At 32.9% G+C, this 15,724-nt stretch overlaps 3 protein-coding genes across 4 annotated transcripts; 1 reads left to right on the top strand and 2 right to left on the bottom strand.

Moving 5' to 3' along the window:
* Positions 1-301: 301 nt before the first annotated feature.
* LOC102598509 (calcium-dependent protein kinase 17) lies at positions 302-10,275 on the top strand. The gene is made up of 9 exons (XM_006349733.2): positions 302-370; positions 7,195-7,797; positions 8,072-8,215; positions 8,525-8,677; positions 8,793-8,908; positions 9,088-9,255; positions 9,510-9,637; positions 9,781-9,880; positions 9,992-10,275. Exons 2-9 carry the CDS (start codon positions 7,206-7,208, stop codon positions 10,091-10,093), a joined length of 1,503 nt encoding a protein of 500 aa, XP_006349795.1. The 5' UTR covers positions 302-370; positions 7,195-7,205; the 3' UTR covers positions 10,094-10,275.
* Positions 328-4,609, bottom strand: LOC102598174 (probable elastin-binding protein EbpS). The gene is made up of 4 exons (XM_006349731.2): positions 4,560-4,609; positions 3,318-3,899; positions 1,063-1,269; positions 328-394 (listed from the first exon to the last, which is right to left on the bottom strand). The coding sequence occupies exons 1-4, from the start codon at positions 4,575-4,577 to the stop codon at positions 347-349; spliced, it is 855 nt and encodes a 284-aa protein (XP_006349793.2). The 5' UTR covers positions 4,578-4,609; the 3' UTR covers positions 328-346.
* Positions 6,599-15,573, bottom strand: LOC102599274 (rhodanese-like/PpiC domain-containing protein 12, chloroplastic). Of its 2 annotated transcripts, XM_006349736.2 has the most exons (9): positions 15,274-15,573; positions 14,120-14,248; positions 13,814-13,905; positions 13,355-13,455; positions 13,171-13,281; positions 12,368-12,476; positions 12,048-12,098; positions 11,247-11,332; positions 6,599-6,631 (listed from the first exon to the last, which is right to left on the bottom strand). In XM_006349736.2, the coding sequence occupies exons 1-8, from the start codon at positions 15,503-15,505 to the stop codon at positions 11,252-11,254; spliced, it is 906 nt and encodes a 301-aa protein (XP_006349798.1). In that variant the 5' UTR covers positions 15,506-15,573; the 3' UTR covers positions 6,599-6,631; positions 11,247-11,251. The 2 variants fall into 2 exon arrangements, with proteins under 2 accessions (XP_006349798.1, XP_006349797.1); XM_006349735.2 differs by lacking the exon at positions 6,599-6,631 and having other exon boundaries at positions 10,987-11,332.
* Between the last annotated feature and the right edge of the window lie 151 nt (positions 15,574-15,724).

Below are 15,724 nucleotides of genomic sequence, written 5' to 3'. Positions count from 1 at the left end.
TAACTGCATTAAACAACAGAGTAATAAGACTTTGTTTTTACTACAACAACATCCCACTGTAATATCATAAGTGGGGTCTGGGGGTAACGTGTACACAACCTTACCCTTTCCTTCTGAAGGGAGAGATGTTTTTTTATAGACCTTCGAACTCAAGTAAATAGAACTTCTTTTTTTCAAAAAGTTTACTATAGATTCCAGATATAATAATACAATATTTAGTTCTATATAATTTAGAGATTTTTTTTTTCACTTGCTCAAGAAAACAAGAAGTGTGTGGTTAATTTGCATACATAGCCACTTTCAAGACTATTACAAAATAAGGCTTCACTTGGACATTTGGAAATGATCAAGGCCTAATGCAACAATTGAGGTATGTCAACATATTCTTTTTCCTCTGCACACAACAAAAAAAGAACATAAGGTAAGATGACAAGAAAGTTTGAATTATTACAATAATGTTTATGGCTACTACATGTTTCGTAGTACACAGAGGCAAATTCAGAATTTTACGTCATTAATTAAATGTCGATTCTTTTGTGATTGTTAGTACAAACTTTGTGTAAGTATGTGTCTTGTTCCAAAAATAAATAAATCATATATATGTATATATGTTTTGTTGATTCTGGTTCTATTGATCATGAGCATAGACCCTTATAGTCCAGCTCTTCCTCGAACCCCGTACATCTCAGACCCCATACATAGTGGAAGCTTAGTGCATCAGACTACCCTTTTATGTACTTCGACAAGTGGCATTTGATGTAACAGAACAAGCCATATTATGCACTTTGTGAAAGTTTCTTATAAATAGACTTATAATACATGAAGTAAAATAGCAGGGGAGTTAATTTAACACTATATATGTCTATAGTTGCTTCTTTGGTACACAGAGACGGATTCAGAATTTGATACAAATTCTTTTGTAATAATGAATATAGACTCTGTATGTGAATTCTTTTCAAATACAAGTATATATGTTAGAATCCTGATTGATGGCATTTTATGACAAGACATATGTTATGTACGTGAATTTAAGTTATATGCACTGACAGTAATAAGTCTTACCATGCAAGCATCCTCGTGCTGCTTCCTAAGATCTTCCTGCTCATGATCGATGCTAGGTGGTCGTGCTAAAAGATCATTATTTTTGTGTTGTTTCCTGTTGACACGAGCCTTCGAAAATTCTACTGTGTAACTGGCTGCTGCACCACCTCCTCCAGCTGCTTGTTGATCCCACATTCCAAATTGAGGAACAGACCTGTATCCATTTTTCTGCATTTTCAACAAATTTCGAAAAATTAGCCATTTGGTTGATATTTGAGTGCAATATATTACATAAATGGACGATTGAATGATAAATATAAACGATAAATGCAATATACTTTGAAGTAGGGGGTTCGTGGTTTGGTTTGGATCGGTTATTGGTTAAAATCAAAACCAAACCAATCTAGTCGATTTTTTAAATTTCTAAAACCAAACCAAAAAAACAACCGTTAATTTGGTTATTGTCGGTTTAGTTCGGTTTGGTTCAATTTTTCTGGTTTTTTTCGGTTTGAAAGTAATAAAATTTTTGAGGACATATGTATCTCGATAGACACAAACACCAAGTACATGAACAGTCCACATGAAAGCTATTGTCGGTTCAATTCATCAATTAAGTATTACTAGAGTTATTATCACACGAACAAAGTGATTCAATTAAGAGAAAATGTGACTATCTTATGTGAGGTAGGGTAGGTAAAGACTAAAGTAAATGATTTTGATGGACTTGGACGTAGGATTGTAATAATTGGGCTAAAATTTTAAGTGTTGAGCTTGAGAAAATGATAAAGTTAAAGACTTGAGTTAGTTAAAATTTAACAAAATATTTATATTTTATTTATGAATAATATTTATATATATAATTATAAAATTTATATATCTAATTTATCGGTTCGGTTTGATTATTTTTGCGGTTGATTTTTTAGTAAAACCAAACCAAATAGTATCGGTATTCAAAATTTAAAACCAAACCAAACCAAATATCGATTTGGTTCGATTTGATTTTTTAACCATAACCATGAACAACCCTACCCTTACTTCATATATACCATGTTGTTTTCTACTTCAAGGCTCAAAAGTCTAGACTTATCCACACCAAATTTATATGCCCATGCATGACCAGTTTGTTTGTGGCATAACACATAAACATGTCATTTAATTTAATTTTTATTTGACAATAATGTTTTCAATTTTGGGATATATATAAATAGAAATTTAAACTATCACAAAATTAAATAAGTAGATACATACATTCTACATAGAAAATCTTTATTTTTAACTGTGTAACAAATAGACACTTAAATTATTGTAAAATTGAACTAAAACAAATGTGAACAAGTGTGTGTATACTGTTATATAAAACTATAGTAAAGAAAACTCAAAACATAATTATATATTGCAAAGTGCAAACTGCAACTTGTGAAAAGGTTTTGATATTTTTGTACATAAATCGCACCCCACGGATGCGTTTTATGCTTTATTTTGATCACTTCTCTTTTAGGTAGCTAATAAGTTATCCAACACCATATATATGATTATTTTCTAAAATTGAGTCGGGCCTTGTTTGTCTTATTTTGAATTAATACAAAGTTTAAAAAATTAAAGAAGTCTTTTGAATCTTATAGTCTTAAATTAAAAATATGTTTAATTTACCAAAATATCATTTAATTTTGTAATCTTAAACATGTAAGGTAAAAAGAAAATGAAATTAAGGAATTGGTAGAAAGGGAAATATGCATGTTTCTTTAAACGAACTAATTAAAAGAAAATCAGGATAAACAAATTGAAACAGCCGGAGTTCATATTAACCTCAACAAGTGGTAACCTAGGCTTATTTCAATTGATGTTAATATGTCTAAATTTGAAGTGAAATAAGCATTTACTTGAGAAACTACGATAAATGGATAAGTTCAGACAAGATCAATGAGGATTCATATAGTCGATTCTAACTTGTTTGAGACTGAGTCGTAGTTTTTGTTGTTGTACGGACTTGAATTCAAGGTACATTTGACAATTTTAGCTAGTGTTATTCAAAGAGATTCTTATGTTATTGTTGTACGGACCTTGAATTCAAGATAACCCTCAACCCTTAACTAAAGCATCTCAGGTTCGAGATAAGAGAATATAATTGAACGTCTTTCTATAGGGAGATGTGTTATCACTTTATAGGTAGGTATGTTCAGAGTGACTTCAAATTAGTCGAGTCAGTAAACTTCAGAAATCAAATGATTAAAATCAAGAAAAACAATTCGTCTAAACTCGAAAAAAAGTATTCTTACCATATTGCCAGGGTCCTCTTGTTTCTTGCCAGGAAATTCCTGATCATTTGTCAACCCGTGACGTGCGCCTAAACCATTTTTATACGGTTGATGCTGAAACTCCTGATTATTTTCCAACCCATGACGTGTGCCTAAACCATTTTTGTGTTGTTGATGCATAGGTTCCTTATCGTTTTTCAACCCATGACGTGCGTCTAAACCATGTTTATGTTCATGATGTTGAATTTCCTTATTGTTGTTTTTCAATCCATGACCGTGATGTGCGTCTAAACCATGTTTATGCTCACGATGCTGAATTTCATTATTGTTGTTTTTCAATCCATGACCTTGACGTGCGTCTAAACCATGTTTATGTTCATGATGCTGAATTTCCTTATGACGTGCGTCTAAACCTTGTTTATGTTCATGATGCTGAAATTCCTTATTGTTTTTCAACTCGTGACGTGCGTCTAAACCATTTTTAGGCTGATGTTGTTTGTTGGCACGAGCTTTTGAGAACTCTACAGTATAACCACCATTTCCTCCATCTCCAGCATTATTATCCCATGCTCCAAATTGAGGCACTTTTCTTGGACCATTTCTCTATAAATTATTAAACGAACTGTCATCTTTAATAAATTAAGTTTTTAGATAAAATGATTGACGTCAATTTTTATCACTATTTGTTATAAAACAAACTATCAAACTCACATGGAAAAGAATGTATCATGAAAACATAATTAAATTATATATGTAATCGTGATATGAGCTTTTAGATGAGATGATAATAATGATGATTAAAAGATTGAAAATAAGTTAATGAATCATGATCATTAAGCTAATCAAAAAGGAAATTAATTGCTCTATCTTCAATATCATTTTCCATTAAATCATTTTTTTTTCTCTTTCCATTTTAATTAGTTTCAAAATAATCAAGAAAATTACATGAACTTTTAATACAATTTTCATAAAAAAGAAAAAGAAAAAAAGGGAAATTGCTCTATCTTCATGAAGATCATTTTCATCAAAATCAATCTAGAACATTTATTTTCTCTTACATTTTCCATTAAAAGATCATACAATCTAAACGAGAAGTTATTTCTTTTTTCAAAAAGATTGAATAAATACCCAAGGATTATATAACAATCTCCACAAATGATTTTGTTTCCTATCTTGAAGATGATAAGAAGAATTAATGGAGAAAGTAAATGATTTTTTTTTTTAAAAATCATTAATTTTTCAAATATTAAATCTAAAACATACCTCCTTTCGATTTTCCATGAAGCACAAAGAGGAAAAGACACAGGAGAGAAATGGTGAAAAAAAAAGGCTTTGGAGGAGGTTATAATGGATTCTATAAATATATATTTATAAAATCTAATTATTTTAATTTAATTAATTAATTTATTTATTTATGAAAAAATGAGATGAAGTTTAGCTTGCCACATGCTCTATATAGGACTAAGCATTGGGAGTGGTAGTTATATTCTAACAATCCTTCCATGTTGTCCATTGCCATAGGATGTTTTTTTTTTTTTGGGAAGAAATAATGGTAAAAAACATATCTGAATTATTATATTTTTTGTGAGTTTTATATCTTAACTATCACTTTCTTTCTTTGTATTAAAACATGCTTCGATGTTAAGTTGGACACGCCTTCTATCGATCGAGAACAAATATTTGAGAAACTCAACATCGAGGTGCGTTTTTAATATAAAGAGAGTGATAGTTTTAAGTAGGTAAAGACAATAATAAATAATTGAGATATGAAACTCACGAGAAATAATGATTTAAATGTAGTTTTAATTATTACTCCCTCCATTTCATATTAATTGAATTGTTGAGACATTTTTTATTTTTCAAATTAACTTAATTGTTCAATTTTCAAGACTACTTTTAGAATGTTTTTTCAATTTTACCCTTAATTAGTTAGTATTGAAATTAGTTATTAATTAATGTTTAGTTATTTTAATCATAATTTTGATACTCCCTCCATTTCAAATTAATTCAATTGTTGAGGTGTTTCACACCCTTTAAGAAAAAAAAGATTAAGACATATATTAAGCATAACTTTCCATTTTTACCCTTATTAATTATTGTCAAATTTATGATTAAAATAACTAAATATTAATTAATAACTAATTTCAATACTAACGTATAAATATCCATTAGATGTTTTTAAGTATTTTCGTTACTCAAATTGGATGTCTCTTTGTCAACTATGATATTCATCAAAATATGAGACTTCCATGACCTCGGATTCTTTCACCTCGTAGCTAATTTTTGGGGTGTGATTCTCCGTCGATTGTATCAAAATAAAATGGAAAATAAAAGGAAGCTTGACCACACGACTCAATTATCAAACGAAAACAAAATCACTTCCACACGTAGTTTTATTGATGGGACTGTTTCTTAAAGGAATTAATATGCACATATTTTTTTATAACATAAGGTGTACATAGATCATGGACACCTCAAAACCTAAGTAGTATGGTTAAAATTACATCTCAATTATCACCTTTTTACAACTTTTCGAATTCGCATCGCAAAGTCCCACATTCGGACACTCCCTAACAAAGGTACTCCGTATCCAAGGGGACTCAAACCCGAGACGTTTAATTAAAGATGAAGGAAACAATCTTTGTTGGTCACTTGCTTATATATTAAAACACACCTTAAAACTGATTACGCCAACTATCCGATGTTCCCATTTCCTACCTGTACTATATATTACCAAACATGAAAAGTCTTTAGGATATCACCCATTGTGAAAACAATAAACAACTAACTTGAACCATTATTATTAAAATAATAATATTAATAATTAGTGAATTTTATCCCCTACAAATAAGCACAGTCAAACTTGATTCCTTCCACAAGTTTTCAACAACATTTTAAAAGAATTATCAAAAAAAATAAAATAGTTATATTAATTTAGTCCTATAATCTCTCTGAATCATTGCTCTAAGCAAATGAGTTCCTCATTTCATCATAGAATTCTCAGCTTTTCTGTTTTTTGTGTGTTTTGTGTTTTGTTGAAACTCTCTCTACACCAATAATGAAACTCTTAATTCTCTAACAAATTCTTTTTTTTCTTTTTTGTTGTTTTTTTGACTCCCTTCAAACCCCCCATTATTATTTTTTCCTTTCTTGCTTTCCCTCTGGGACACACCCCATTTTCCCTTCATTCACTTTCTAATCTTCCCTTTCCTTTCTCCAACAAAAAACATAAAAACATAACAAAAAAAAAAGTAGTTTGGATCTTTTACTCTTTGCCTTTTGTCCCAAAAAATAAATAAATATGGGGGGTTGTTGCTCAAAGGCAGAGACTGATCCTGCACAAAATAATGAAGAAATTGCACAATCATATTCAAAACAAGGAGAATCACATGCAGGCATGTAAATCTTGATTTTCAAATTTCATCATTTTCAACCAATGTCAACCTATATGCACATATATGTTATATTTGAATCTTTTTGGATGAAATAGAAATCTGATGAAATATCTTGTTAATACATGGATAAAACGCGTGATGACATGCTCAGAAAAGGCATATGCATCGTGTACATACATGTATTCTATTGAAAGTTATTCAGTGAAATGATGTCTGATGATATCTCTTGTTACATGCATAAAAACACAGATGTGTGTGTATGTCTGATGACATCTCGTGTTGATACATGCATAAGAACATAAATATGCAGTCAGATGCATGTTCATAGAATGCATATGCATGCATAGACATTCTATTGAAATTTATCGATGAAACAATGTGTAATGGCGTTTCTTTTCTTGTTAATACATGCATTAAAACAGAGGCATGCACCCGGACATATAATATATTGAAAAAAATTCAATGAAACGGTGTCTGATGACATCTAGTGTTGTTACATGCAGGAAACAATGACATGCAAGGTTCCACTACACCATCAAAGGCTCCACCACATGCATCACCAAACCATTCTTCAAAGCCATCTAAGGCAGCCCCAATAGGGCCAGTATTAGGCAGGCCAATGGAGGATATAAAGGCAACATACACCCTAGGTAAAGAACTAGGAAGAGGTCAATTTGGTGTAACACATTTGTGCACACACAAACAAACAGGGGAGCAATTTGCATGCAAAACAATTGCCAAGAGGAAATTAGTGAATAAAGAGGATATTGAGGATGTAAGGAGGGAAGTGCAAATTATGCACCATTTGACAGAACAACCAAACATTGTTGAACTCAAAGGGGCTTATGAGGATAAACATTCTGTGCATTTGGTCATGGAATTGTGTGCTGGAGGTGAACTTTTTGATAGGATTATAGCTAAAGGGCATTATACTGAAAGAGCAGCAGCTTCATTGTTAAGAACAATTGTGCAAATTGTACATACTTGTCATTCAATGGGGGTCATTCACAGAGATCTTAAACCTGAAAATTTCCTCCTACTTAGCAAGGATGAAGATGCACCTCTCAAGGCTACTGATTTTGGTCTTTCTGTGTTCTACAAGCAAGGTAATACCTATCTACTCCATTTGTTTCATTTCATATGACAATGTTTAAATGGTCGGAACAAAGTTTAAAGAAAAATAACTTTTGACACATGAGTTACATATATCTAACATATCAAAAATAACATTAGAATCTTGTATTTTTTTAACATAGCCCTGCATATACACATTCCAAATCATGCATCATAAACTGTTTTAAGGCAGATCTTGAATATTTGTTGAATCTTTTAACAACACTATGTTCCTTTTTATGCATATTTTTTCTTTCTATGTTACAGGAGATGTGTTTAAAGACATAGTTGGGAGTGCATATTACATAGCACCAGAAGTGTTGAAGAGGAGATATGGTCCAGAAGTTGATATTTGGAGTATTGGGGTTATGTTATATATTCTTCTTTGTGGTGTTCCTCCTTTTTGGGCAGGTAATTAAATTACAAAAAATTATTATCTGATTGTATATCCTCCAATAGAATCAACCCAGTAGCACTAACGCTTCACGTTCTTTCTATTCTAATCCCCATCACATTCCAGGATAGACGGCTAATACTAAAATGCACACACTTAACTGAAAAAAGAGAGATTTCCTTTTGTTACCAAGTCTTCTTTTATTGATTGATGTTTTTAAGTCTTCTTATCTAAGAGGATATCTTAATCTTGCTTTGGAGGCCCGAATCTTCTATACAGTTAATATATAGAACTTATACTCATTAGAAAATGTTGGTGCGTTTCAGAATCTGAAAATGGAATATTCAACGCAATACTGCGTGGACATGTTGATTTTTCAAGTGACCCATGGCCTTCAATATCTAGTGGAGCTAAGGACCTTGTTAGGAAAATGTTGAATTCAGATCCCAGTCAAAGGTTAACTGCACTCCAAGTCCTAAGTAAGTATTTTATATATATCACACACACACACACACTTATAGGTATTGAATTAGTATATTTTGCATATTCAATTTTCTAACTAATTGAGTGCGTATATATTATAATATGAATTAGATCATTCATGGATCAAGGAAGATGGAGAAGCACCAGATACACCACTTGACAATGCTGTTCTGAATAAGCTCAAAAACTTTAGTGCTATGAACAAGTTCAAGAAAGTTGCTCTTCGGGTAAGTTATACAGTCAAACTTTAAAGCGTTGTTTTCTGTATATTTTCAGTCAAACTTATTGTATACAATTTGTAAGTAACTTAACTTGATGGTGCAAGAATATTAATACTTAAAACGTACACCATGAAAAGTATAAATTCATCAAAAAAATGTATATATTAACTTGGAAAAATTTACAGGTTATTGCAGGGTGCCTCTCAGAGGAAGAAATAATGGGATTAAAGCAGATGTTCAGAGGAATAGATACTGATAATAGTGGCACAATTACACTTGAGGAGTTAAAGCAAGGATTAGCCAAACAAGGCAACAAATTATCAGATTATGAAATCAAGCAATTAATGGAATCTGTAAGTTCTCTAAACATTTTTGGTTCTTCAAAATGAGTCTTTTTAATATCAAAACACTTCTTTTTTTTCTTGAATTTCAACCACTATAACAGGAATTTCAATATGAATATGAATTAAGTTAGTGTTTGATGTCTAAGATTAAACTTTGTCTAGATGAAAAAGTGAAAAAATGAAGATTAATTTGTGCCTTTGCTTCTTCCATCTAATTAAGCTAATTATTCTGATGTGTATATGTTTTTTGGATAACATTATAGGCTGATGCTGATGGAAATGGAACAATTGATTATGAAGAGTTCATCACAGCAACAATGCAAATGAATAAAATGGACAGAGAGGAACATCTTTACAAAGCCTTCCAATACTTTGATAAGGATAGCAGTGGGTAAGTTTATTCCCCAAAATCAAAATTCCTTAAGGAAGAGGACGGGCGAAAAAAAGAAGATTTAAGTCATAACTGACCTGATTGTGTAAATATTTTTTGTCCAGCTTTATATTACAGGATATAATTTGCTTTTTTGATATCAGGTATATTACAATGGAAGAGTTAGAGCAAGCTTTAATAGAATTTGGTATGAATGATGCAAAGGATATTAAAGAAATCATTTCTGAAGTTGATTCTGACAATGTAAGTAAAAAAGAACATCTAAAAATGCACACACTTTATGCATATAATGATTTATAGTTCTGCAATTTTTTACAAATTAATGTATATAAATAAAAAACTTTTTTTTTGCAGGATGGTCGTATTAATTATGATGAGTTTGTAGCTATGATGAAGAAAGGAAATCCAGAAGTAGCAACAAATGCAAAGAAACGAAGGGACGTTTTCGTCGAATAATTGTTGTTGTTATTGCTATCAGAAGAATTTGGCAAAAACAAAAAAAAAGAAGTAAAGTTATTTGTGTCTTTATTGAAGGGAGAGAGACCAAATTTCAAGAGAGTTTCAAAGTTATAGATGCTCTTGTATATTAACTAATATGTTAAAAATATTAAAAGAAAAAAAAGAAGATGAAAAATGCAATGAAAACAAAAATAAGATTGTAGAATTTGATGGATAGACTGTGATTTGAGGGTCTTTTTTGGTTAATGGTTACTTTTAATGGTTGTTTTTGTGTTGGAAACAATGGGGTCTTCAATGTATCTATCTATATATAATATAACATAATGTATAATATATAAATACATGTGTATATATGTTTTGTGCAACACTAGAGATAGATATTAAGTGTTGTTTTCTAATCAATAACCTTTTTGATATTGTCTTTATGTACATACATCAAGTTATTGAAAGAGTTCTGACTAAGAGCAAATATCCTTTTACCAATTGAGATCTCAAGATGTACTATAAAGTTTTTACACTAACATTTAATTTTAAAAAAAAGAATGATGCAGAAAATGAAAATTCTCTCTTGTTGAGATTCTCATGATTTATTAAAGTTTTATGGAATATCATAAAGGGAAATCCAGTGCACAAAGCATTTTGCGTTCACACAGGGTTTAGGGAAGGATGCACGCAAGGAGGTGTAATATAGGCAACTTTCCAGGCTATAGGTAACCTATAGGCTATAGGTTACACGGAGATAACTTGGCCGTTGCTCCAAGTCTCCTTTCCAATGGAATATTCATGCCAATACCAATTTGAAACAGAACGCAAAAGCTCATAATCACCACTTCATACACGACAGAATTGTGACAAAACATTACCAGTAAATCCATAAACATCTAGCAACATTTCAAAATATGGAGAATTTTTTAAAATTATGCATTGTGTTATCTCTAATATGGTGAAAACCCTAGCAAATTGTATGATTTGATGCTTGAGGCATGTTGGAAATACAGAGATAGCATACAAAAGATGTCCTGACATCAACCATTCACATTGATGTTTGAGTCAAAATTGTAGGACAAATCGAAAACAAAATGGTTTTGTCCAAACTTAGCTCTGTCACCGGGAGGCGGGGCAGGGGAAAGAGCAGGGACACGAAGAGTACCCGCTTCAATAAGTTGGGATCGATGGATCAACTTTGACAGCATATTCATGGATTCCTCCGGCCACGTTAAATACTTTCCTGAATCCCTGAGAATCCCAAATAAAAAAATTTGTAAAGAAGCAACAATGGTTCATTATGAGAGGATGAAAAATGACAGAATTGCAGCATAGCCTGCCTTTTGTGTTATGATCGATGTTCTAGTGGTAATATCACCTAAGATCTATCGACATACTGGAAATAAACCATCATAATTAGTTTCACCACTTCTCAAATCATTAGGTGTATGAAACATGTCATAGCATGCAACGTACTAAAGCGGATCAAATGTAAAAACTAATATGTACATTGAATAGAATAGTATAAGCCTCTGGAGGTAGGACTTTACACCCACTAACAAAATACATCAGCTAGCGTTAGGTTCATCATTCTGTGAAGGAAGATGCTTAAACCAGCACCTTTTAGAAAGATGCACTTTCCATAAGTATATGCTGTGAAAATAAATAATTCTTATATAAACAGGTATTTAGGCTTTTTGCATACTTAATTGGAGAGATGCTTCAGTAAACCTAATAATCAACCCGAACCCCAACTTTCTTCTGGTACACATCACACCTTACTTATACCTCGAAGTCCACAAGTGAAGATCTAAAAGACCATCTTCATCTAATAGTATGAGAGATAACTGTTCCAATTTATACCTTGCATCTCAGAGATGATAGGAACACAAAACCTTCCATTACATGTAGAACAGGTTTATCTGTTGACATTATACACAACTACAAATGAAGGTAAAGATCCTACCTGTGTCTGCAACCACTTGGCGACTTGTAGTGACCTCATGCCATGGTGACACTGCATAGAAGACAAAAAGTTATTTGAGAAGAGACAGAGGAAAGAGAGGGAAGGAAGAGGAGAAGCATATTTTTGAATAACCGATATTCACCCATCTGACCCTCTATATGTTATCATAGTTTATCATGCCAGATTTTTACAAAATAAGCAGTCAAATCTTGAGTTAAACGCTTCTGTTTAAGGAGAAACTCTTAGCTCAAAGAGTAAGAACAGAAGACCGGCTTCTAAACAGTGTTAAGAAGTATCTACAAAGAAGAACATGCACTAACCAACACATAAGTGTCCTTCTGAGGATCGAACTTAGTAGTTATTTCTGGTCCCCAGACTCCAAATTGGCGAAGAGGAAGAACCTGAAATCCTGGTACAGAAGCCTGGGCCCTGTCACAACACAAAAGGCAGAAATGAACAGTGGAACCATGATTCCTGCTCTTCTAAAGAAAAATATAGTGACCTCATCCTCCTTCCACTGCATTCACATGTTTAAGTATCATGCTCTAACTTTCCAATGTCGCCAAACATGTCTAATGAGGAGCACTGAATTAATTTAATTTTGAAGCAAATAAGACCAGTCTATTGACTCGCACAACTTGTTATTGTCATTGTTAGTACAATTAATACTACTATTACTCATATGCCAGGTGTTATGCAGATAAAGAACAAATTCCACATTTGCACGGGATATTACTAGCTTTCGAGGCAGTTTCTGGCTTGAAAGTGAATCTTGCTAAGAACAACATCAAAACATCATTAGTTTTAATGCACCCCCAAGTTTGGTGGGCAGCTTCTATTAGCTTCTCCTTATATTTGAAGGCTGAAAGACAGGTCAATTCTGCTCAGCATCAAAAGCTATTGCCTTCCCATAAGTCATATACCTATTCTCTCCGTCTTTGTCGTGTGACAGGAACCATGTGGACAAGCTTCACAACTGAAGCCACATTCATTACTTGGGAATCCCCTCGGACTCTTTTCTATTTTAAGTCCAGTATGCTCATTAACTTAAATAAATAAATAAATAAAAGATATTAAAGCTGCAAGTGAGTATTCTACAATAGTGAAAGAAACGAGCTCATACACTTCCTCTGGTTCCCGAACATCAATCAATTGAGCCTCTTCCAGGAAAGAGGGATCTTGCAACCTCACATGAAACTCGTTCGGCTGGATGTGTTCAAGTACAGATTCCTCCCTGCATATAGCAGTAACACAAGTAAGAACAAGGCTCCTGAGTTGTTCAAGTGAAGAAGGATTTCTTTGATTACCTCTCAGATAGAACTTGCAACAAATGCCACCCAAACTTAGTTTTGCACTTTACAACCTTATTCAGAGGTGCACCAAATGCAGCTTCTTCAAATTCTGGCACCTAATAATATTAACAATGAAAATACAAAAATCAAATAAATCAAGTCAACTAAACCTGGGCATCCAGGTGACCAAGAATGCAACTTCTAAAAAGTAGAAAGGTACTTATTAGGATACAAATAACAAAAGGCAACAACGGTGTAGTTATGTACAATTGGAAATTTAAAATTATAACAAAAGTCAAATCTCCATCTAAATGTTTATAAGACAGCACATGTATGATATTTTGTTTGCTATCATCTGAAGGCCTGTCAGTATGAAAATTAACATTCTGGAAACATAATCACAAGAAAATTTGATTCCTGTCACCAAAAGCGGGAGAAAAAGAAGAAAAATACTTTTGAAGATAAGAAGCATACCATTTGCCCTTTTCTCACCCAGCCCAGCATTCCCCCATCTTCTTTTGATGGACACATAGAATACTCAACGGCCAGATCACTTAGATCCTCTCCTGATTATAACAAGCATTTCAGTCAACAATATAAATGAAAGGACAAGCATCAAGGGAAAACTTGTTTCATACTGACATACCCAGTTCTCAAATTTAATCATGACATTTAAATAACTTACTTATAAATTTAGTCCTCATTTGTTCTCAGCTTCTAATATTTGTATGGAAATGTTACTGGGGCTTTCCTTACTAAGAAATAAAGTTGAAAACTAACCTTCAGCAGTTCTTTTCTGAAGGTCCAGTAGAAGCTTCTGATCGTCTTCTTTGACAAGTAAATGCTGTACCAATATCTCCCGATCACCTCCAGAACTGCCTCCAGTACCACTCCCAGCACTATATGAAGCTGAAAGTTATATATTGTGAGATTTAGCAGCAGCATGTATCAGATGATAGCAAAAGGAAAAGAACTCTCTTCGCCTTTCAGATTCTGGAACAACCACTACACGATCTCAAGATCCAGAGGACATCAGACAGACAAAACCTATAATAGCTACAGTCAAATTTCTGATGATTGATGAAGCCACTTTTTTTTTTGGAGATAACTGTGGTGTCCGGGCCAGCTTACGCGAAACTCCAGTACCACTAACTACAAAACGTGCTGCTTTCCCCTAATAATTCTACAAATAGGCTGTTTCTACAGCTCAAACCATGACCTACAGGCATGGGCAGAGCTAGGGAGGAAAAGTACACTATATGCACAAGGTCAAAATCATTTTTTTTAATTTATATATATAGCAATTGTTGAATCCTTTGGCTTTTTCATGCATTTACTTCTTTATATTTTGAATCCCCTTACTACAAACCGAGAAAGGTCCAGTGAGAATGGACCTCACACCTATTGCCTGGAAACTATGATACCACTAAACTACAAATCGTGCTACTTTCCCTTATTATTTCTGCAAATAGGCTGTTTCTACAGCTCAAACCATGACCTACAGGCACGGGGAGAGCTACGACCGAAAAGTACACCTTATACACAAAGGTCAAAATCATTTCTTTGGGTTAAGGTCTCATGTCCAAATTCCAGCAGACACAAAAACACTGTCTTGATTGATAGAGTTACCTGGTCTATCTCATGGAATTAATTGAGGTGCCGTAAGCTGGCTCGGACACCACCATTATCAAAAAAGAATCATTCTTTGGGTATATATAGTAAATGTTGAATCTTTTAGCTTTTTCATACTGAAAATCCCAGCTTCGCCACTACCTACACATCATCAAAAAGAGCAACTCTACCCCACCCCCCTCCATTTTGACCTACATTTTAACTCTAATGTTACACTAGGGCTCAACCTCAACAAAGCATCCATCAGCTACGAACAAAAAACAGTAACACAAAAGAGATTGTTCATAGAATCAAACAAATACCTGTAATTACTCTCGAACAAGAATGACTACGACCCATCATTGTTGACACCCTTTTGAAGGTGGGAAACTGGAAATTACGTGAATTGGGGAAAAGGGTTGTCGAGTGAAGTAAAGCTAAGCGAGTGAAGTTTGATACTTTACGAGAAGATGGATTCAAGAAAGAGAGAACGAAATTAACTGGTGCTCCACAAATTGAGGGAATATGCAAAGAAGAATAAGAAATTCTCAACATTTTTTGGGATTTTTGAGAAATATGGAATGCAAATTGAAATCAATTTTATGCAATTTTTCTTGAAATATTAGAAAACTATATCTACTACTCTCTCCATTTCATTTTGACTTTAGTACTTCCCTAGATTTTGGAAATCTATTTGTTGATTATTAAGGGGTCGTTTGGTGGGGCGCATTAAAAAAATAATACAAAGAAAATTTTATTTCAATCATGACACAT

This window comes from Solanum tuberosum, unplaced genomic scaffold, assembly GCF_000226075.1.
Source record: "Solanum tuberosum cultivar DM 1-3 516 R44 unplaced genomic scaffold, SolTub_3.0 scf00114, whole genome shotgun sequence".
Lineage (NCBI taxonomy): Eukaryota > Viridiplantae > Streptophyta > Magnoliopsida > Solanales > Solanaceae > Solanum > Solanum tuberosum.
This window is presented reverse-complemented; position numbering and strand designations above follow the sequence as displayed.

What these genes read in the sequence shown, in the direction of transcription:
- LOC102598174 (XM_006349731.2), bottom strand. An exon ending in AAGAGGACCCTGGCAATATG is followed by an intron (nt 1,270 to 3,317) that starts GTAAGAATACTT and finishes TTGAAAATGCAG; the next exon opens with AAAAATGGATACAGGTCTGT. An exon ending in AGCACGAGGATGCTTGCATG is followed by an intron (nt 395 to 1,062) that starts GTAAGACTTATT and finishes TGTTGTGTGCAG; the next exon opens with AGGAAAAAGAATATGTTGAC.
- LOC102598509 (XM_006349733.2), top strand. Translation starts at nt 7,206, where the DNA reads ATGCAAGGTTCCACTACACCATCAAAGGCTCCACCACATGCATCACCA. An exon ending in AACTGCACTCCAAGTCCTAA is followed by an intron (nt 8,678 to 8,792) that starts GTAAGTATTTTA and finishes AATATGAATTAG; the next exon opens with ATCATTCATGGATCAAGGAA. An exon ending in TCAAGAAAGTTGCTCTTCGG is followed by an intron (nt 8,909 to 9,087) that starts GTAAGTTATACA and finishes AAAAATTTACAG; the next exon opens with GTTATTGCAGGGTGCCTCTC.
- LOC102599274 (XM_006349736.2), bottom strand. Translation starts at nt 15,505, where the DNA reads ATGTTGAGAATTTCTTATTCTTCTTTGCATATTCCCTCAATTTGTGGA. An exon ending in TTGTTCGAGAGTAATTACAG is followed by an intron (nt 14,249 to 15,273) that starts GTATTTGTTTGA and finishes TATAACTTTCAG; the next exon opens with CTTCATATAGTGCTGGGAGT. An exon ending in CCAAGTGGTTGCAGACACAG is followed by an intron (nt 11,333 to 12,047) that starts GTAGGATCTTTA and finishes TGGGATTCTCAG; the next exon opens with GGATTCAGGAAAGTATTTAA.